Here is a 24,982-nt window from a genome sequence, read left to right on the forward strand (position 1 = left end):
ATGTAATTCAAATTAAGAGAAATAATGATCTATTGTTATAATTTATTTAAAACAATCTAATTCGCTTGCTTAATTAATAAAAAACAGTAAAAAATATTTATATATAACTTAAATTAATTCACAGTAAATTTCACTAATAAATTAGTAGAAATGACTAAATATTAGTAAAACTTACTAATTAAAATTTAGAGAGTAAATAAAATAATTAATTAATCGAAGTATGAATTAATTGTTTCAAATAATTAGGAATACGAAAAGATTTGCTGATAATTTTTTTTACATCCGCAACAGAAGAGTTAAATTTACAGATAAACGAATTTACAATCAAGTATAAATAATGAATGAATTTTTTTTTATCTTTACACTCTGTACTAAAAAAAATATTAAGTATAGCCAATGAATCCCTCGAGCTATAAAATATGAAAGTCCCACATTTTAACTTATTAAAATTTCACTTCTCACTTATCTTCTCTAAAACTTTGAATTATTAGTTTCTCATTTTAAAAAATAAAGATGAAAATCGAAAACTTTTTTTCTATAGGTGTATGAAAGAAAATATTTAATTCCATACCAAAAATGACTATTTTTTTTATTTAAATTCATTTTTAATGATATTAAATTAAAAGTATAAATTACCAAGTAAATTTCTATTTCGATCAATCAATTTATAATAACAGTTATTTTTTCATAATTAGAAGGCAAAAAGTCAAGTAACATTTTTAACTAATAAATATTTACTCGAGTCAGATAAATATTCATTTCACTCAAATAAATATTTACTTGAATCAAATAATTTTTATTTAAATAAATTTATTTTAAATTCGACAAAAATTTTTCTCGACACTCATCTTCGACGCTAACTTTAGTGATCGAATAAATCAAACAATAAATTATTAAATGAAATATTTTTTTCTTTTGCCAAATAGAAAAGTAACTAAAAAGTATAGTGAACAGAAAAATCAGTAAATTACTTTTTGCTACGAAATTAGTTATTTTCAACTAATTAAAAAAAGACTAATTAACTCTCAGCTAAGAATAATTCAGATCAGTAGTAAACCAAAATAATAACTCCAAAAGAATACTATTTTTTCCACTGCGAGAAAAAATTGCCAAGAAGGGAAAAACTTGAAGAATAGCTAATTTTCAATTCCTATATAAAATAAAAAACATTTTTTTTTGACAATATTCTTCAGAAATGACGCACACACCCTTTTTCTTTTAGAGATTCAGAGTTCCTGTCTCTTTATAGAAATTTCATTTTATAAAGAGGTAGGCGTGAACCCTCAACCTACACGAGTAAATCTCCAAGCTTGACTATTCACCAACTTCTATTTTTTTCAATTTTATTTTTTTCCGATTGTAAATCGTGGGTTCGTCACACCGTAAATCCTCTATGACGAAATTGCCAAGATCTCTAGTTGGTAAACTGAACCCGGTCAGGCGAGTAATCAGAATCGATATGGACTTCCTCACCGGAAGTTGACAGTTACACCAATAACAATTTCAATTAAAGATCATCTTCAACGAAGCCTATTATTATTTTCCTAAGTCAACTTCTTCTTCTTTTTTTTCTTCAAGAAAGAGGAAAAAATTGCCCGAAGAAAGACAAACTCGAAGGGAGACCGAAAAAACTTTGAGTTATCGAAAAGTTTGAGTTGTCAAATGTTAATAATGCCTATAAGGAATGAACGGGACCCAAGAATTACTTTGACTTACCGAAAAATTTGAGTTATTGCGCTTTGTCTTATCGAGAGTTGACTGTATTTATTTGAAAAACTTTTCTTACAATTTTAAAAATAGAAAAATTTTTCGAAAAATTTTCTTTCAATAATTTTATTGATAATTGAGAAATTAGGCCTTCAATCGATCGCCATCTATTGACTTGAAATTGAACACAAACGTCCACGATAATACTTATCTAAGAAGCAATAATTGTTTTTTCCATTAAACGATAAACGAGTTTCTTTCACTTTTCCTTCAATCGACTAGCCAACGCCATCGGACGGAACGAGTCTTAACTCTTATTGACTTTTACATTATTATCAACCGCAGGTTAATTTGCAATCCAACTTTTTCAAAAATTAACAAAAAAAATTTTTTCTTTCGCAAATTTTGAAATTTTTCTCACTCGCGACAAATATTTTTATTTGCATTTCCCCAAAATTTCAAGTGTTCAAATAAACAAAAATTTTTTTCTCTTGCAAAATTTGAATTCTTTTTCACGACAATATTTTGTATATTAAAAAAATTAATTCTTAACTAACTAAATGTTTAAAGAGACTTCTCTCATTGCTACTGATGAGTTTTTTAAAAAGTTTTCGTAACTGTCGATGTCGATTGTCACACGTGAGAACGTATTTTTACTTTGTTAAACCAAAAAAAAAGAAGCAAGAAACAAACTCGATTTTTTTTCTCCTTCCTTTCCGCACTGACTAACAATGTAATAAAGACCAAGTTTTCCATTTACACGATTAAATAACAAAATTGAAGTCCACAACGTTTGTCAACGAAAAAAATTTATTTAATGCATTCAAGTATTATTTTTAATTTACTATTTAATTGTAAAATAATTATTATCAAAATATAAACATCAATTTTTTTTCTAAATATTTTTGTGTCAATATTACTGCGTTATTTTTAATTAATTTACTAAGTGAATAATTTTTTTTCGTTGATCAATGTTGTGGACTTCAACTTGGTATTAAATAAATGGCGTGTGTGTCAGTTCTTTCGACGATTTCTAAAACGCACACTTGCAAGTTTTTTTTAATTTAAATTAAACGCAAACAAATAGAAACAAAAAAAGAAACAAAACAAAAGCAAACAAAAAAACGACTAAATGGACAAAATAGAATTAGGCAGAGATTTCTTCAAATTTTCAAAATTTGGAATTTATAAATTTTTTAATTAAAAGGATAATTTGTCAAAAGAGAAAAAAGTTTAAACTTTCTATTCCTGGTTTTTCTTTTTTTCTTTTTTTTTGCTTCCTTGTGACGTGAAAATCATATACTTCCCCGCCGCACTAATAATAATGAAAATTATGAGAAAATTACGCTTTTTATTTGCGATATGTCTCATCTAATTATATGTCAATTATTCAAACTCTGACTCTTTTTCTACAATAAACCAATAGATGATGAATACTGCTGAAAAAGCCTTGAAAATCGACACAAGAAGCCAGATTGATTATGCAGTACAAGACATATAAGTCTGCATGAGCAATATGTAACAAATTCATTTTTCTTATAAAATGGCTAACAATTACATTAAAATACATTTAAAGAAAGAAACAATTTTTCTATTGTTTCAAATCACTCCCATTCTTCGGTACGAGAAGGAAAGGAATATTTCATTGTTTCGAAAAAAGGCAATTTCAAATATTGAACAAAGCATCCGAATATTATTATTATAATAATTAAGTATAAAATAAACTTCTTTTATCAATAATAACAACAAAATATCATAATAAAGTCACTGTTCACTTAAAAGTATCAAATTGCAACGAACTGATACCAAAAAATGTGGATCAAATAAAAAATTGACCCAAATTTTAGGCATCAATTTGATACTTTACAGAAAACTGTGGTATAAAAATAAAGTAAAGTAATAATTATTTTGTAATAGTTATCTACTATTCAATTTTTCAAAGAGAAAACAAAACAATGCAAAAAAAAAAGAAATGGGGAAAAAACATTTTCTCCCACACTTAATATCATTAATAAATATTCGAAGACTTCCTTCATTTTCACCTGAATCGTAAACACATTGTTTCAAATCAATAAAAGGCTTAAAGAGGTCCTGACACAGAAACCGAATTACATCGTCGTTTATTAGCTGCTGGGTCGTAAAGTTAGAATCTAACGAATCTTGGCACACATATTCGCTCTTAAAATGATGATGATGATCTCTCCTCCCCTCTGATTTATAATATTACAATAATCTTTTCATTATTTTTAAACTCTCTCGCATCGGCAGCAAATGGAAACAGAATAATATCAAATTACTCAAAATATTGTTCCTCTAATAATAATCCTTCTGGTTTTATTAAATTTCCGTTACTCGAGAAGGATTTTCCCTTTTTAACTGTAACACGATAGTTTTCGATTTAAGAGGCATTAAAAACGGATAAGTTCATAACTCATGTCCACAACATTTCTCAACACACTACTGAAAATATGTTACAATCTTGCACGATCCATGAAATTTAAACCTTAATTTATACAATTATTCGAATATTCCCATCTAATAAATCCATTTATTGGGGACTGTGATTCAAATCGATTCAATTTGAATTATATTTAATTGAATTGATGTAAATTGCTTTCACTTAAATAGTTAAATTACATTTAGCATCGAAACATTAAATTACATTTTTTTTCAAAGAATTAAAATTACCTAGAATTATTTTTTGATTCTTGCAATAAGAGAGAATTAAAATTTGCTTCTATGAGAAAGAAATAAATCGGTGATAGAAGCAGCTGCTGCGCCTACATCTAATACAGAAACAATACGTTTCATATTAATTAGGAGCTCAAAGAAAAGCTCAAAGTCATTAAAATGCTTTCCGTTTGAACCGAGGTTTGAACGATAGGCGAGGGAGGATTATAAAACGTGATACGAATTTCAAATGATGGTAAAAAAATTTTGCGGCAGGCTTGAAAAGAAAACCTTATTACTTTTTGGAGACTGTCGTCGCGAAAGAGAATTACTTGATTCTAAGCACGTTTTAGTTTCAGTGACCTTGCCTTTGTTCGAATAGCGAGTGTTTGCAGCGCGATTGCATGCTTTGTAAATAATTGTCCTGCGTTTGTTTAAAAGCTTGACCGTAACCTACACGCGCGCACTCGACAAACGTGAATATATACAACTAGAGTAGCATATTTCCAACAGATGAATTACTTTTAAAAACTTCAACACACAGAGAGAATATAATAACGTTTCTAGTTTATGTTGCGACATTAAGCCGCACATTATGACCTTTCTAAACCATTCATACACATTATACTTTCAATCCTATTCCGGTTGGTATTCCGTTCAGTCGGAGAATGCATATTATGTTTTTCAAAAAGTTTCGTTAGATATGTTTGAAAAAATTATAAAAGAAGAAAATCGACAGATAACATTGAGCGCATTGAGGAAGCATTCAGTCTTTGCATTTCAAATAAATTAATATGAAAATTAACCTTCATTTATCCAAGTTGTATGTGCAACTTGGAAATGAATGCTCAAGTCACAATCATCAAAGCTAGTCGCACAAACATTAATTCAGGACCACGTGATTCTTCATAAATCCCAAGTAATCTGACTCTTTAAACATTTTTGCAAAATCAAAAACACGTTACGTTATATGTATATCATCATTAATTTATATTTTCCGCACTCTTAATTATGGACTATGACAAACATCTACCACATTAAATGTCATGTACAACAATTAATAAAATAATTTCGATTTTCGATTTTAGAATCAGTACAATCCTACAAATCAAAGCAAGAAACTAATGGTAACTTTGTCACCGAACGTCAAGATTATCGGATTACCAAAAAGATTTCTCATTGTTGAATAACATTGTTAACTTCCTGCTTGCACCAATGATCATGAAATCTAATTTTACTCCCTCGGCACGTCATTACAACCGCATTTAGGTCTCGTTCCTCATTTAGGACTGAGAAAAATTACGGTTGTGTAGGTGTACCGTTAGGAATACTGTGTATATGTATATATATATTAAAAGAACCACACTCGAGTGGATTAACGTTTCAAGACTCTTTGTACATATTAGCGATGCACTAATTACACAAGACGAGAGAGTACAGAAAATGCTCTACAAAAGAACTATAAGGTTGTTTCGTAAATTTCACTTCAAAAACAGAGAAGCATTCTCTTATGTTAAACATATATATCTTATGTTACATATAAGACAGAAATTGTTCCATTTGAAGCAGTAAAAATTTCCATTTCCAACACACACCTTGTCTTTGTTTGCACACTCATTAAGGTCGCAAAAGTCTTATCAAATTTGTATACTATATGTCTTTTGTATGAGTATGCAAAACTAGAGACACGAGGCGCCAATAACTAATCTTTATCCCCCACCTTCTAAAATAGAAATTTATATATTATTATCATAAATTCTTTTTCAAATATTGTGTTCAATTTTAATTAATCAAGTCGCACGTGAGCTTCTTGATGCATGTGCGACAAGAAATGCTTTGTCACTATTTCGTCGCGTTTCTATTTCTTCGAAGTCTATTTTCAAACTGAAGCTTTTTACTACACAGATTAACGATTTTTTCTTCTATCAAAGTACGAAACACATTTTTTTGTTTTAAATCACTTAAATCACACTTTTTTGAAGAATGACGCTAAACTTGAACTTGGCCAATGAATCAGATTTCACAGAAGAATTGCAAGCACCTTCTAATAAGAAAGTCAAAACAAAGTATAAATGATTAAAAAAAAAAAACTCGGGATGAGTGAATTGGTACGAAAGAATTCACGAGGTCATAATATGCGAGCGCGTTAATCGGTGACATGATATCTCCGTTTATCATATCAAGTGGAAACGTACTCCTGATCCACTTTTGACCTCGACACTGCAAGAATACTCAAAGAATTGTGAAACATATATATATATATATATATATATATATATATTTAGATTTGCAATAAAACAAAATCAATTTTTAATTCGACTTTTAAGTCTTTCCAAAAATTAGAAATTTTTTTATAAAATACAAATTTACCATTTTTTAATTGCAAATAGTAATAGTAAAAAATGACAAACAACAATTTCAAAAGTATTAAAGTACATATTGATAAAAACAAATTTTCATCCACTGTATAAAATCACAATTTTCTCTATAACCATTCGACGGAAAAACTAATCAGCAATAAATTTCACGATGCCCTATTGGGAAATGAAATCACAGAAAAACCGCAGTCCAGTTTTGGAGTTATATGAGCGCGATTTGATCCGGATACCAATAAGCTTCCCCATTTCTAATTCCCAGGTTAGCGAATAATCCAACCATTTTTTTTCTTTCATGATTCATAAATGGATTTTTTTGCTTCAGCTTTTCAAATTGGTTTTAACCTTGGGAGGACCTCGTGCGGGAGATATTATACGAGGGGACGCATGATTATTCCCCAAATGTCATTTTTCCGAAATGTCATTTTACCGAACTGCACTTTTGCGAATATTCATTTTTGCGAGAAGCCAATTTTGCGAAATATTACTTTTGCGAATTGTCATTTTTGCGAATGGACATTTTTACGAATTGTCAATTTTCTGAAAAGTCATTTTTGCGAATCGTCATTTATACGATTTGTCAATTTTTCGAAAACTTATTTTTGCGAATTGTCATTTTTACGAAAAGACATTTTTGTGAAATGTCATTTTTGCGAAAAGCCATTTTTGCGAAAAGTCATTTTTACGAATTGCCATTTTTGCGAATGGTCATTTTAAAGAAATTACATTTTTGCGAATTGTCACTTTTGCAAATCGCCATTTTTACGAATAGCCATTTATACGAATTGTCATTTTTGCGAATAGTCATTTTTGCGAAAAGTCATTTTTACGAATTGTCATTTTTGCAAATCGACATTTTTACGAATTGTCAATTTTCTGAAAAGTCATTTTTGCGAATTGTCATTTTTGCGAAAAATACAATAGTGAATTTATAGACCTAAAAGTTTTCTATTGTATTTTTCGCAAAAATGACTTTTCGGAAAATTTACAATTCGTAAAAATGGCGATTCGCAAAAATAACTTTTCGGAAAATTGACAATTCGCAAAAATGATTTTTCGCAAAAATGGCAATTCGTTAAAATGGTGATTCGCAAAAGTGACAATTCGCAAAAATGACATTTCTCAAAAATGACAATTCGCAAAAATGACTTTTCGAAAAAATTACAATTCGTAAAAATGGCGATTCGCAAAAATGACAATTCGCAAAAATAGCTTTTCGAAAAAATGACAATTCGCAAAAGTGGCATTTCGCAAAATTGGATTTTCGCATAATTGACTATTCGCAAAAGTGCAGTTCGGTAAAATGACATTTCGGTAAAATGACATTTAAGGAATAATCATGCGCCCCTGAAGTCTGACAGTTCAACTTCAACAAAATACTTCTGTCACGTTACTTGAAACGAAAGTCAACAATAGATTAATTCAGACTAGAAAGAAATTAAGAAACAACATCAGAGTTATTTATTGAGAAACTGAGTAAACTAATACAAATAGTATTAGCAAGTAATAATCGACTTCAAAAACCGATAGCGGAAACTAAGGTCCAGAGAAAGAAATTAACGAAGAAATTAAGGAATAGCATCAAATACCTTTTGATGCTATTTCTTAATTTCTTCGTTAATTTATTCAAAAAGGATGTTATTCTTATTCTATACCTTTTGATGCTAATCCTTAATTTCTTCGTTAGTTTATGTAGAAGGAGTTTACACCGTAAGCCTTAAATATAAGCCTCCGCGAGCATAAACGGATTTGCCTCCATGAGGATATACTTGCGTCTGCGCAAAGTGTTTGCCTGCAGCTGTGTTGTGAAAGAGTTTGCCTTGACCACGTGTTCGCGCAGGCGCAAATATATGCTCCTGGAGGTATATCCGTTTATGCGCGCGGAGGCTTATATTTAAGGCTTACGGTGTAAACTCCTTCTTAGTTGAGGAACTATGTAATCTTAAACTATCGACAAGAACAACTAAAATCGATTTTAAGCTCCAACAGCAAAAACTAAGATCGGCCTAAACTATAAACAGCAGAACTTAAAATTGGAATCAACTACCAACAGCAGAAATTAAGATCGGCTGTAACAATACTAACAGCAGAACTTAAGATTGGCTTCAACTACAAACAGCAATAACTAATATTGTTTAATTTGTTCTTCTAGTTTCAACGGCGAAATTGCACCTTCATAGACTACTATAAACGATTGTGTAAATTAATTTTTGTAATCTCCATTAAACCACTACTTTGAAATACTTGACTACTGCAGAAATACTTCACGTGAAATTAATGCAATTATCAATTGAATATTAATGTATTTCGAATGATCGTAAATTTCGCATTTTTCACATTTTACACGGACACAAAGGGTAATGAAGAATTATAAAGTACATTTGCGCAATAAACTGCAAAAATCCAATATCATCGAACATGAAACTACAGTACTGAAGTGCTCTTCATTACGACTAGCCCGAGATAGAAAGATTAATGTTTCAAATGGATGCTGTCTGTGGATAATCATAAAACTCTTTGCAGTTTTGTTTCGAAGCGCATTGACTGCACTGTCGTGTGTTTATATATATATATATATATATATTTGAGAGTCACAAAATGCATTAAAGGTATTGGTTATAGAGAGCATAGGTGTGCTGCTGTTAGTGAAAGGAAACTTGGTGAAAACCCGGTATTATGCGGCAGACACTACAACATTTTGCCTCGCATTTTGCTGGGGTCGATTTCAGAATGTACGTGATTCGTTGAGACGACTCCGTGATTCATTCGTGAAATGAAGCTTTCGTAACGAGCGAAAGCAGAAGGCAAAACCGAACCGGAGATCTGTTGTATTCGACTCAACTAGCTAATCCCCAAATGACTATATGTCTCCTATTGGAACAAAAAACACGAAGCTTTATATGTTACAGGCACGTTCCACTAAAGTTTCAACTATTTTTTTCGCCACAAATTTTACAGTCACGTCGTTTCTATTTCATATCCACTCGTATTTCATCATTTGCTAAAAAAAACCATTTCACCATTCTTTGAAAAATACTAGAAATTTAAATTTCCCTATTCCCTTCTGAATTGAACTATACCAAATGGCTTTTTAATCCAATAAGACCAAAAAAAATGTGGACTCAAAAAAAAAATTTAACATTAAAATAACTCCCCCTTCAACATTATTTCCCTCCCCAAAATGTCTGATTTCACTACAATAAAAATTATGATAAGAAGTTACACAACTAGGTAGGCAATAAATTTATGATAGAGCAATAATTGCTTTTTTTCCACTCAAAGTGTGCAGGGGAGTTGAACTTGGTTAAAAGTATTGTGCAATACTCGTGACAATAACAGCAATTTGAGGATAGTAATTCCATTGTTCTTTTGACAACCTTATGAATGTGTTATTATAATAATTGTTCTTTACTTTGGATGCAACAATAATCAATCATTTCCAACTAAAACAAAATGTCTTTAAAAAATGGGAAAAACGAAACAAAAATCTCAAGATATTCAACTCCCAAGATATCTATATTCTACTCCAGGAAAAAGAAACTTTTCCAAGAAAAAAAATTCACACTACAAAACTTTTGAATAAAAATTACTTAATACTTTCCCACTAAAGATAAAGATTTTTACGACTTAATCGAAAAAAAATGCACGAAAGACAATACAACTGTAGATAAAAAAAAATTACGAATTGAGGAATTTCATATTCTGTCACAGAAATCCTTTAAATGGACAATATGTTTATTGATAGAGCAGGTGTCCGTGACAGAGAAACATTTCTTGTATATTGCCATAAAAAGAATTCATTGTTCTTTCACACAGAAAATAAGTATCCTACATTCAATGTAACGGGTGGCTAACAACATCTTGTGCCTCTTTTGTTTCCTAATTTACTCAACATATTTACTTTTTCAAGTTAAAAACTACAACTTCAAAAATACAATTAAAAAATACTTCCACAGAATAACTATTTCACTGTTAAAAATATAATTTCGAAGCAACCTATGACTCATAAATGATTACGTATGCGTCATTCTGCAAGTTCCGATCATTAAGAGGAAACAAATATATATTCTATAAATTTTAAAGCAGAAAAAACAGTAATTCCATTTTTCCCAATTCAAATTCGATTCTAAGAATAATAGAGAAAATTCTCCTGTCTCCCCTAAAATCTATTCTTCCCCCAAATCTATCTGAATTTTTCAAAAAATTTTCGCATAATATCCCACGGCAGTTATTCATTGAGGAAATCGAGTAGAAAACCGAATATATCGCGAAGCACAAACTTTAAGGGTTGAACCACTTTAAGAGCTTTTGATAACGTATTCGATTCTAGAAAGTCCTGACAAATGGTCTGAATTTTTTTGCGTAGAAACAACTTTTATCTGATCTATTAACTAAATTACCTTTTAAAAAGAAATTTTAAATATAACCATAAAGGAAATATACCTGATAATTTTTTTTTCTTTCCTATACAACATTATGAATAACACACGACTTGATAACCTTGAGGAAAAAAGTCAATTTGCCACATTTTCAAAAAAGGCAATTTCAAATTCTATGAAATTCATGTTTTTCGGGAATAATAGAAACTTAAACACGCCAAGTAATCAGGAAGTGATTATGGAAAAACCTGAGCAACATTAATTCAGTATTTCGTAACACTCCCTTCTCTCTTATAAAAATACATAACTTTACATTTCTCACAATAAATAAAAATTCCAAAAAAGTATTAAATCAACAAAAATAAATTCATTTTAAAACTGCTGTAATTGAAAAAAATAAAAATACAAACTGACAAAATTTATCACTTTTTCAATCCTTTTAATTATCCTTTTTACTTTTTCTCACACTTTAAAAAAATGTAAAATTTATTGTACTCTTATTTCAACTTTATAATGTATAAAATACATTTATTATACTTTTTATTTATAACTTTATAAAGTATAAAATACATTTATTATCCTTTTTATTTCTACTTTATAAAATATAAAAAAATTGAAACTAATTGAAAAATGATGCAGTAAAAAATAGCGATAAAAATAATTTCAGAATGACAGAATGTTTATATCAATGAAAATAATTTTACTATGACATCAATAAAATTACAATAAAATATTTCTTCATATAATTGATACCTTCGACAAAAAAAGAGAAGTCTTAATTTTATTACATAATCAAGTCTGTAATTATTTCAGAAAAAAATAATTCTTTTCTGAATGTCATTTAGTACTTTAATGATCAATTGAATTTCTCTCAATTGTATTTCAAGAAGTCAATAACCTTTTTTAAAAGATGAGAGACAAAATTATTGAAATACTGTTAATAAATAATTTTTAGACTTAGATTTTTTTATCAACTAGGATCGAATATTAAAAAAATATATGAAGTGAAAAATTCTTTCTATATAGTTAAATATGAGAACCAATTTTCATGAACTGTGTATTCATTGGAGTAATTGTGACACGCGTTAAAAGCTGACCTGCATTTATTAATCGCGAAGATGACGACACAATTTGTACATTTCCGAGGGATCGTTTTTCTGTCCCGTATATACCGTAAGATTATTAGTACACAACGCAAATTTTTCTATTTTTACTATAAATTTATTATTTTAAATGTGCTGTCGATACATATGAAACCCATGAGCTTATAGAGATTTATTTAAGATATTTAATTTGTTTGTTAAAAATTGATTCGGAAAATTGATAGCTTCTTCACCTTTAATATATAACTGCCGAATGATAAATTCACTTTCTATAATTATTATTTTAAAGTTACGAAGAATTTTAAACCAAAATTTGTCTATTATCAAATAAATTGTATTTGATCTAATAATTTCAGTATTTAAAGCAAATACCTTTTAATAGACATAAGTAAAAATTAATTGATACAAATAAATATTTATTTGATAATAGACAAGAAATTGTTTATTTGAATCAAATCCATTTTTTTCAGTGTGTTTCTTAAATTAATTAATCTTAATTAATCTTAATTAGTTAAAATTATCTAATGAAAAAATAAAGTTAAAAGTGTCTAATGGAATTTTTTAGTTTCGACGCATTGAAATTTTCTGAAAGCATTTAAGTAAATTACATTATTCCATTAAAATTTTATTGCTATTCACATCTTGCGTTTTTCTTTTCATGGTCAATTTGAATTTTAAATTAATCATACGACACGCAAATAATGACAAAAGAGCTAAACACTCCAGTGAATTCAAAAAATTTAATTACATCTCTAAAAATTAAATCTTTTTCCATTGCATTATAAGTTAAATAAATTTTATTTTCAGAGAAAACTTGATTTGGCAAATCTTAAACAAATTTTAAGTATTAAAAAAAACATATAAAATTATTTTTTACTATTTTTTACTCGCATCATTTTTGTTTCTATTTTTTAAATATTCAATTTCATTATTATATATGTTAAAAACGTAAAATTAATTTTTCTCTAATTTGTATAAATTATTTGTTTACGGAAAAAACGTAATTAAGTAACTTTTACTATTAAGTAAAAACTATACTGTTTACAAATTTTAGAAATAAAAAATATGAAATAGAAAAATAGTAAACAAATGCATAAATGAAATAGTTACGTTAAATTGTAGAAGTAACTTTATATCTTTTTCTGTGTAAATATTGATATTTCAACAATGTTAGTCATATACAGTAACACTGGACTCAATGAATTTCATTTCATCGCTAAAAATCCATTCAACTAATCACAATTGAATAATAGAATTGAGGAGCTGAATACTTGGACGAAATAATTATATCTTTCATTCAATTGCTCTTAAATGAAATCAATTTCAAGCCAAAGAAATGCGACAGAAGTCAAGTATTAATAGAAGATCAAGTCAAAAATTAAAATGGATTTCAGTTTCGATTGATTGAAAGAAAAAAAGAGAATTTCCCAAGACATCATCATCTAATTTGTCCATGCGACAATAATTTTATCATTGTCCTTACCTTCATTTTCGGTCGCCTCCTGCACTGGTTGTCTTTGTATTGTTTTCGTTCCGACCTCATAATCCTCGTTGTCTGAACTTGCGACGGAGGTGGCGGAGGTGTTTGCGGTGGTTGCGACCTCCTTACTTGAACACCATCGTAATTCCTCGCGACTCTCAAAGCAATGGTATTGTTATTCGCCATTGTTGTTGTTGTTGTGTTCGTCGTCGTGTTCGTCGTCGTGTTGCCACTCGAGTTTGTTGTAGTTGCTGCCGCTACTGGTGTTGTATTAGTCGCAGTCATAATCGGTGCGTAAGTTGAAGGCGGATCCCGATGACTCTTTGTTCTTCTCAGTAATCTTCGAACAGTATTCTTAACCGTTGCTGCAATGTGTGTTCCACCGCCACCCCTCTCGACGCCACCACCGCCGCCACCTCCTTCAGGTGGTGTTTTATAGTCGACTCTTTTCACTTTAGTGGGTGCGGGTGCCACTTTGTGGCCACCCGATTCCATCACATACATTCCAGCCACGTTGTCAACGTTCGGAGCTATCCGCGATGACTTTGGATATCTAAACGATCTTCTAATGAACTCCGTGGTGACGGCTTTAATGGAGCTTAGCTCCGAAATTTTCTCTACTCCCTTCGACCTTGCGAAGAAACACGAAAATATTCGGAAAATTAATACTCTGTTGCAATTTTCTTTTTAGTATTCTTTTCCTCCTTTGATATCTATATTTTTCGCCAAAGTGTTACATCTCCAAATGGAATTCTCGAGCACCGCCCGGGTTTCTAGAGTCGACCTTTTCAGGTAGTACAGTTAGAATTGAAACACTGACGATGTTTCATGGACAGAGGAATGCGCCTCTACCTAACACAGATCTTTCGATTCACAAGCGTAACACTTAACAACATCTAAGTGTAAGACCAGCTTCCATCTTAGTGTTCTTCCTTTTCTCCAATTCACTGTGCTCTCTTTTTCTTGTCTCCTTATTATATTTCAATTTCCGGCACCAAATTATTAATCTTCTGAAATAGACAATCTTCTTCTAATTTTCACTTTAAAATACAGACTCATGGTTTTTGATCTGCTTTAGAAACATTGACATGTCAGTGGCATGTTATACTTGCAGGGGATAATCTACGTTAAATCTAAGTTAAATGACACAACTCCCTGATAACTTCACTTTAATATTCGATTACTTAACCTACAACCGAAGCACAAACAATTTCATTTAAATGAAACCAAGTATTTTTGAAGCATTAAATAAAGTACCAAAATGTGAATGAAATGCAAAATACGAAAAAATGTTTCGCATTAGAAAAAGCTGTTAAGCGAATGGTTGACCGTTCACAAGTGAATTAGCGAGAGAGCTTAGGATGGTATAACAATCCCCAGGGGATCGCGACAAACTACTTACGCAACGTTAATAACGCCATGCAAAGCAATGAGCGTTATATCGTCAAAGGTCAATTCCTCCCCGGAGAGCTCGTATTTAAATGAAACGAAACTCAACGAAACACACACGACGCAGACAACTTGATTATATTGAATCGAAGTGACACAGACAAAGAGAGGAGAGATCTCGTGTTTTTCTCGACATTTTGCGGCTTGGGACATATTATAGAATTGTACAAGTGCTTAGTTTCAAACCACGTGCTCTTCTTTAGATATGACGTCAATCACCGTTATCCCACAATGGCATATCATGTTTAGATTTTATACTAACGGCTCTTCCTATTATGTCGACTACAAGACAATATATGACACATATTATACAGAGATTAGAAATTTGGATCCTGATCATTTGCTTACAATGAAACATTTTCTCATATGAACAAGTTAAACAGAATCACATTTACAAAAATTAGTCACAATATTTACAAGAAATATTCCCCTAGTGTTTACAAAACAGTTCACAAAACAAGTTTTCAAAAAAGCATCTTTACAAATAAATACTCATCAAAACAATAAAGATCATCCTGCTAGACAATTCTCACAAAATAGAATTTCAAACGAGGAGAGAATGGAGACAATAAATTCCATAACTTGAACAGTGACATTTATCAAAATAGAATTAAAATTTAATTCGAACTCTGACATTTTTGAAATGATAAAAGCTTTTTTTTCTATTGAAAATAAGATGTGAATTGCAGGAGCTGATAATGACGTCAAATCTAAAGCCTTTAAAATTTCATTGAATTGATATAACACATTCGACATTAAAGTTTAGTTTTTAAATATAAATATAGCAGCCTGTGGTTAATATCGATTTTTACTATTATTATCATTACTATTCTTGGAGTCTACCATCCAAACTAATTACCATAAGAATTGCAAATATTCCACCCAATTATTGGCAAATGTTACCCATTCTTTGACAAAATTCTTTTTGTCTAATCATACTATAAAAGATTACTTTCTCCACTACAAATACCAATTCATTTGGTTCTCAATTTACGAAAAAATAAAAATCTAATAGATCTAAATCTTAGTATTTCTTAATCTAGAAGAAAAGTGGCAAAAATATCTAATTAATTAAATATTTCAGCAAAAATTTAAACTAAAAAAGACCTAAAATTTCCTAGCTGTATTGTTAGAATTAAAACATTTTCACCTTGGAGAAAAATCGGCAATGTTATATCCTTTTTTCAGGAGAATAGCTTTTAATTAACATTTGCTTCATTTCTCGAGGGCTTGTAGAAACAGCTTTTTCTCTGTAATACACCAACCACAAAATTATTTTTAAGTTCTCATTATTTTAATAGTTGTTGAGAAAGAAAAATCTCCTTGAAAGAAAAGAAGGTAAAAAGAAATTGAGCACAATTTGTTGAACCTTTGGAAATTCATGCTTTAATTACTCCCTCTTTCCTTCTCTTTCCTTCCCACAAAATACGTGTATATTCACTAGTCTGTGGAATTTAAAGCTAAAGGTCAAAACTTTAAGAAGTCGGTGCAAGGATTAATTCAACCCGAAAATTCTCTTTCGCACGAAATATCCCAATTAGAGAGAAGTTTAAAAATATTTCCCCAGCTAATAATAACACAATCATCGCGCACAATATTCCATTCATAATTGGTCCGAAATAAAAAAATGGCAAATTTGACAGAATAAAAAATTAGATTTCGAAATTTGTTCTCTTGAAAATTACAGTAACCATACAAAGTATACACCATATAAAGTGTAACCATATGAAGTATAGAAAACGATATGTCAATTTTGTCAATCGGAATTTTAAACAATTGAAGAGTGTATCAAATTATATCAGTAAAAAAAGGCAATTTTCGATTATTATGTAACAAAATGTAACACAATGCCAAATGGAAATTATTCTCGATTATCGTTATATTATCCAATCGGTAAATTGTTTCTGGAGGACGATTGCATGGTAACCCTAACTATTCCCAATCTATTTAAAGTTTTAACCTCTGCCATTACGAACACGCACGAAAATTGCGAATTTCACCAAATTGAAATGCATTCTTAATTCGTCCATTTAGAGCCAATATTCTCTTAACAGGAAATTCACATCTACAATAATTAATTCACGTGACTAAGTTTTGTGACCTATCCAACCATAGTTCCCGGTTCAAAGGCATAAAATCCGGTTGCACCGTTTATCTCTTATTTGCATATAAACTCGATATTAAAAAAAGAACAAAGAAGCTTAAAACTTTTTTCAAAAGGTGTCCATTACCTAAAAAGTAATTCTTTTTATACGATAAATAAAAACACGCAACAAAACAAAAAATTCAGAAGAGGATTTACTTAAAATACCCATTATTTATAATGAATTTTATATAATTTACTTTAATGAAATTCGTTTTCGAGTGATATCTCGATGGCAAATATTGTGGAAAAATAATATGAATTAAATAATTTCCAAGGAAAGAGAGAAAACGGAGTTTAACTGAATATTTATGTAAGAGGTACGGATGAAATGCATTCGTGGTTGAGTATATAGAAGAGAGCTATCTTACGGATGATAAGCTGAGAGAGTTGGAGAAGCTTTTTTTCAAACCGCAGAACACTTACGCCATGCACAAGAACTACCACTACCGATGTAATAGGTCGCAAGTTTTATAGAGCGGAAGTGTGGATCGCGATCCGGTCGTTAACTTTCGTACGCCAACAGAGGAATAGAGTATATTTTACACTTTTCCCCAGTTTCGATCCACCTCGGTTTATTGTCACAATTAAGAACCATTTTTTAATGCTTTCCTTCTATTATCTTCTATTACGAAGCTGAATTTTCTTCTAATAAAAATGAAACGAATTACGTACAACTGTTCATGGAACGAGGAAATTATCTTAAAACTACAACCTCGATTATCCGAATTCGGATCTGGTTCGAAAATCGTTCGGTAGCTTTCTTCGCGACGCGTCACATTTACATCAAAAATCAGAAGATGGTCAATAAAATTTCTCTTTTGTACCGATAGATGAAAAATGAAAAATGAAATTTTGGGTTTTAATAAACCTAATAGCCAATTTTAAGGAGACAAATTTTTAGCAACACACTAAAAAAAAGTCTTACTTTCAGCCTATTTTCGAGGCTGAACAATTTTTCCGATTCACATGATCAAGATGTTGCAATTTTTTAAGAGAACAATCTTCAAGAATGATAATTTAAAAATTTTCCATTTTTAAACACAGAGAACCTATACAGAAGAAGATGAAATGAAATAATTTTTGAAAAATTTACAAGAGGACAAGTTTCTCATGTGAGGAAAGTAAATATATAAATGCGTTCTGAAAGCATTACATACACAATCGAGAGACTTGATATGTGAAACAACATGTATTCATTTTAAACAAGATTTTTATGCGTGTACGAGTGGATCTCCTTGAGCTCGGTGGTGCGTGTCTCCTTCGTGTATATGAGATGCTTTCAAGACACTCCAATATATCTTCAGTAAGAGAAGAAAAAAAAATTAATCAAAAAACAATTTTTTTCAACTATAAGTTCATCATCAATTTTTTCCTTAACAAAATCTTTTTCTACACCCATTTAAGAACTAAAAAATATTTAAAGTAAACGTGTTTCAAATCACGAAGCAAATACACTACACTTTCTATATAAATATATAATTTTTCTAAAAAAGAAAAATTTATCGTTATCTATCGCAAACGTCACGAGAACAAATAATCTACCATTTTGAAAACAAACTAATGGCAATTTTATTTGTATCTTGATAATCAAGTGGCAACATTTTACACGGAAGGAAAAATATTTCGCTTCTAATACAATTGGCTATTTGTTATTAATAATAAAATGAACGTTCACTTGAACCAAAGTGCTTTTATCTGACAAATGGTAAATGCTGGTAAATTTCCCTCGAGTTAATATTAGTTGAAACAAAAACCCAAATCTAACTTCTTTTATTATTTCCAGAATAAATTTGACCATAATGTCGAAGTAAATCTTTCTCTTTTATTTTAATACAAAATACAAAAAAGCCAACTTTCGAACGTCTCTATTAAAATTTAATTAAGATTACAACCTCATAATTATCTCTAATCTCAAGAAAAATCGCGATATTTGTTAATCGTGACAAGAGAAAAGAGCGCAAAAGCTCAATGACTTTAGAACAATTTTTTTAAACACCAATAACGATAAACAATGTACGTAAAAACAAGGCAATGCAGATAAAGTATAGAAAATAATTTTAAAAACTAAAATTGGGTCAAGAATATTTTGCAATCAACCAATATTTTTTATTTACTGAAAGAGAACTTTTTTTTCTCTAAATAGAAAAATAGTTTCTTCAATAACAATTACTATTAATTAATGCAATCAATTACAAACAAAAATGTTATCAAACATAAATGTCAAAGAAAAATCAAAAAATACTATCAACAGGAAAAAATTTCTGCACAATAACAAAACTTAAGACTAGATAAATTTTTAGAAGAATATTTCTTTTATTTATAAAATTTAGAATAATTTCTTTATAGAGAATACAAAACTAATCGACTTGATAAATTTTTCGAAATTTTACCAATTCAACTAAGAGAACAAAAATTTTATTTTCTTCACAAGAAATACACACCCGTTGTATAGGAACCCAGTGGCAGTGCATTAACATCGCACGAGCCAAAGAGGCTCGCACACTCTCTATGGTTGTTATTCGACACGTTTTTCTATTTTGCTCTTTTGCCTCTAAGAAAAGCTTTTTCTCTCTCCTTTATAACAAAACCCAGTGGACAAAGCACCAATATAAATTCACAAATTATATATCTACATTATCATAAAAAATAGTGCCAGGGGGAAAATAAAAAAAGAAAAATACTCTCCATCACAACAGATAACAATTCCACCGAACATAATACTAAACTTGGCAAAATTATTTTCCATTTACCATAATATAAAAATAAAAATTAATAACAGAAAATTAAAAGAATTTAAAAAGAAAGAATTTCATATCTAATATTTGGTAGTAGAAAATTAGATGTCTCTGTGATGAGAAATTCTCAAAAAATGACTCATCAATGAATCGAAATAAAGTTAATTTTTTTAGGGGGGGAAATTAAAAGGAAAAATCGTGATTTGAACGTTACCGAAATGTGAACTGTGCATTTTAAAACCACAAGAGAGTTACTTAAATGATGACGTGCTGACTCCTTATAATGTCGTTAGCGTAAACGAATTAGCGTGATTTTTCTTCTCGCATTTGTGCCGAAGGCACGTAACAAGTCAGCGTAATGAGAGTGGAGAATGAGAAACAGATCTCTATTCTTATTTAATATTCCTTTACATCTACATAAATGATATAATACTTTTTCCTTTTAATTTTTTAATTGTATACAAGTATAAAACACGAATTTAATGCGTTCAACTTCATTTCATTATAAATTTTTAAACATCATCGACAATAAAGAATTTAGAAACCACTCATTTTTATTGATAACAAATAATTATTTACAAACTTCGTACTCGATAATTAAAATAAATAAATAATAAAATTAATTTAAAAAATAGTAAAAAGTAGCTTTAAGACTGAAAGAAAGTAGCTAACAAGCAGCTATCGAAAAATTAAATTCGATGACTCAATTTTTTCATAATTTCCAAATTAAATTACTTGAAAAATAGAACAATTTTTTAGAAATAAATATTTAAATGCCCATTCATTTTTGCATAGTAGATATTGAAAATAATTGAATTTAGAAAATGTTTTGAAAATAATGAATCTTATTTTGAAAGAATTTTACTAAAATTTTTGAGAACAACTTTACTTTACTAAATCTTGAACACAATATTATAAACAAATTTGTAATTTTTAATATTTTTGAAATATTTCAATAATAACTTTTAATATTATTAATTAACTTTTAATATTAACTTTCAATATTAATTTTAATATTAACACGAATTATTTTATAGAAAACAAATAATTTTCTTTTGAAAACATAAACGAACTTTTCTGTGAATTTTAAACATGGAACAAAACAAAAATAATCGAATAGAAAAAATGAAGAAAAAAGATATTTCACAGATAATTGGAAACTATTATTATGAACGATTATGTATAAATAGAATTAGAAAAGAAGACTGTTTGGAAATAGAAACTCATAACTTATGCAGAGGCAGGTGGGAAACTAACATTTTTATAGACAAATATATTTATCTATTAAAAATTAATTCTTTTTAAGAAAAAAAAGAGCAAAATTCACAATAATATAACTTTTAATGTATAGAAAAAAGTCCATTCTCTAAATTAAGAGCTTATAAACACGAAATCAATATTTATGAAGAAACAAGGCTGTATTAAGTCCTTATGAGGTACAGACCTACTTTTCTATCTCCCGTTCATAATTATGCAATGGTTCGAGAGAAAAATTCTCTATTTTAAAAACAAATCGATTTAATTTCCTTTTTTTAAATTTCTCCCTTACTGATATTTATTCTTTTACACACGAAATACGATTCACTACTCGAAAAAAATTTGAATTCTGAATCCAATCCGAATTTTGCATGCAATTTCCAAATTGAATTGACAAAATCATTGAAAATAGAGAATCGGAAATATATTTCGAAGAAAATGTCTACAATACAGAGATAATGTAGTGTTTATCCTCTGAAACGTAACGTCATCTCTCAGGAAGTGAATCAGAGAGAAATATTTCCTAATCAGTTACTTTTGAAATTGTACATAACAGATAAGTTTAGAATTTCGATTACTCGTTTTCGCTTGTCAACAAAAGTAGGCCCCTCTAAATTACAAAAACCATCTTCTTAATTTTCCACAATTCTAAATTTCCGAGAGTTCCGAAAAGAAAAAATTTCTTCTAGTCCTTATTCTTTAAATTTCGAAGAGAAAAAAGGAATACTAAAAACTCAATATTGAGTTCAACCTTGACGAATTTAAACGGGTACACACAGTGATTGACAGAATGAGTATAAAATTCAAAAATAATATATAGTAAATTCGATTTTATAGAATAACTTGAATTTCGAGAGAAAATTTAGAATAGTTTCGAGGAGGAGGCTTTCAAACCGAAAATATAAAAATTAAGTACAGTGATACACATATTGAAAAATCTATTTTCTCCCAAAGATCAATCATTATGGAGTCACTTGATTACCGGTGCGCACGTGCAAAAGTTCTCACACTTTATACAAACCCCCAAGTAGTGCATATATACATATGCAATTATTTATAGCACCAATATCCCTCTCACTTCTTCTCACTTTGTCCCCTTAATTTACAGGAAACAATCGTTAAGCTATCGAGAGATGTAATACACAGGAGAGCAAAATATCCTCAGCACAAAGAGCAACAATTCTTTCCCTCCGATTTTCCATATATATTATAACTACATTATAACATGCCACTTTCATGTTTGTCACACACAAATTTCAGGCCCAAAGTACGTTTCACCAAACTTTATTATTATCTACCAAAAAGAAAAAAACAAAGACACTCACATTATCTGACATATGTGTGAAAAAATAATTGATAAAATTGCAGCAAATGCCGCTCACGCGATAGAGACATTAAGAGATTAACGAATAAATATACATAGATATGTATAAATATATCTGTATATATTACGTTCGACGAAAGATCGTTGAGATCGGTGCTGCTCGATCGCGGGCCTCGTGCTAACTGAACAGAATGCCGGCGACAGGGACACACGCGAGCACAGCGAGCACAGCGAGCTTCGTTACTGGATCTTAAGCGATACGTGCAAAACGACCACGACGACGACGACGACGACGACTACTACGACCAGAGTGTGTTGGTCTCTTTTGTAAGTGTACAACATATATTAACACTTGCCTCGCACGTATGGTTGTAAAAAAGTACATGTGTGTACGTGATTATAATATCATCATGTGAATAAGTTTTTTCTCGTGTATTGGTTGGTTGAGCGCGAATAGATATCGACACTTTACGTATACAGTCTTATGGAGGTGATTACGGTCTTCCAATAAATATACGAACGAACGAACGAGTGTCACACCTGTTTCCTCGCTATATACTCGAATTGAGTTAGAGGGGAAAGAGAAGAAAAAAAATCTAATCGAGACAAAGACCATACTAAGGAGGTAGATTATGTCATGTTGATCAATTAGTTACCGAGTCAAAATCGTTTTCTTGACGAGTTTAGATTTTCTCCGAGAGCTCCTACTAATCATTCATTGTCAGTTTTTCAAAACAAAAGAAAATATTCACAAGTATTAAAACAACTATTTCTATTAAAATTCTAACAGGGTTGCCACAAAAATTTATTTTTCCCTGACTTTTCTCTTATTTCCAGACAAAATTTTGACAAAATTTTCCCTGACTCTAAAAATTACTAGATACTCAAAAAAATATCCTATTATATTTATTAACGATAAAGAATTTAATTGTAAAATTATTCAAAAACACCAATATGTAACTTCTTTTTTAAATAAATATTTAATTATTATTTTTCCAAAGGAATAAATATTATTTATGAAAATAATTCAATTATTACGTAGAAATTCATAAAAAATTTGTAAATAATTGAATTCCTGTAAAATTGAATTATTTATGAAAACAATTAAATTTTTGCGTACAATTTCAAATTCCCTGACTTTTCTCCAGGTTTTCTAGGTTAAAAAACGAAATTTTTCCAGGTTTTTAAAACTACATTTGTATTTTACAAAATTTTTGAATTCAAACCTTTTTGAAATTAAACATCTTATAAAAAATTGTTATAAAACATGAAAATATCGATCACTCCGAGTCTGCGACTCGGAGCAATCGATATCTTCATGTTTTATAATAATTCAAAATGTTGGACTAATAAAATCATCATTTTATACCTATTATAAGAATATTGTTACTGTGTAACTTATTCAAAATTACTTTCATTATTTTAATTCAATTATTGTTTTCCACAATTTTTAACTAAAATTCTTCTTTATAAAGCGTAAATTAATTATTATTAATAATTTCTGAAAAATTTCTTTCAACATTTTCAAATCCTTTTGTTTACAATTCAATTTTACGAAATTTCATCGAATTTTATCAACAAATTTTTAAATAGGTAATTAAAATTCTTTTGACGAATTTCAATAAAATTATTAAGAAAAATTTCATTTTTCGAGAAATTAGATTAAAAATGTACTAAAAATAATTGAATTTCTGTAAAAAAATTTCATTGAATTGAAAAAAGTTTTTGAAAATAATTGAAATTTTGTCAAGAATTTTATTAAAATTTTTTTAAATAATTAAAATATTGCCAAGAATTTTATTAAAATTTTTTAAAATAATTGAATTTTAGAGAAAAATTTTAATGTTTGTAATAATAATAATTGAAATTTTGACTATAACTTTTATTAAACTTTTGACCATAATTGAATTTCTGCTAAGAATTTTATTACTTTTGAAAATAATTGAATTCTTGAGACGAATTTTTTAATAATATTTCTTTTTAAATACCTACCTAATTATTTTTAATACAAAAATAAATAATTTTTTGAATAATTGAATGTTTCTCAAAATTGAATTCCCATATAGAATTTTATTAACAAATTTTTAAATAATTGAATTCTTTTGACGAATTTTAATAAAATTTTAAGTATAATTACATTTTTCGAGGAATGCGATTAAAATTGTATCAAAAATAATTGAAATTCTGCAATGAGTTTTATTATTTATGAAAATAATAATTGAATCCCTGTAAAAAATTGTATTACATATTTATAAAAATAAATGAATCTCTGTAAACATAAATTGAATATTTGTGAAAATAATAGAATATTATTGCGAAGATATTTATAACAAAATTTTTAGATAATTCATTTCTTT

At 29.1% G+C, this 24,982-nt stretch overlaps 1 protein-coding gene across 3 annotated transcripts in view; it reads right to left on the bottom strand.

The window, feature by feature from the left end:
* LOC122497912 (serine/threonine-protein kinase MARK2-like) overlaps positions 1-24,982 on the bottom strand; it is a 101,418-nt gene that overhangs the window by 57,727 nt on the left and 18,709 nt on the right. Inside the window, exons 1-2 of one of the 3 annotated variants that reach the window (XM_043605331.1) lie at positions 22,754-22,899; positions 13,718-14,724 (exon numbers count right to left, since the gene is read on the bottom strand). The exons of 1 other annotated variant lie outside the window; for it this stretch is intronic. In XM_043605331.1, the coding sequence (XP_043461266.1) occupies positions 13,718-14,218 (501 nt within the window). In that variant the 5' untranslated portion in view covers positions 14,219-14,724; positions 22,754-22,899. Of the gene's footprint in view, positions 1-13,717; positions 14,725-22,626; positions 22,900-24,982 lie in introns of those variants that run through there. One more of the 3 variants, XM_043605330.1, reaches the window with a different exon arrangement.

The sequence above is a fragment of the Leptopilina heterotoma genome, unplaced genomic scaffold (genome assembly GCF_015476425.1).
Source record: "Leptopilina heterotoma isolate Lh14 unplaced genomic scaffold, ASM1547642v1 Lhet_14, whole genome shotgun sequence".
Classification (NCBI taxonomy): Eukaryota; Metazoa; Arthropoda; class Insecta; order Hymenoptera; family Figitidae; genus Leptopilina; species Leptopilina heterotoma.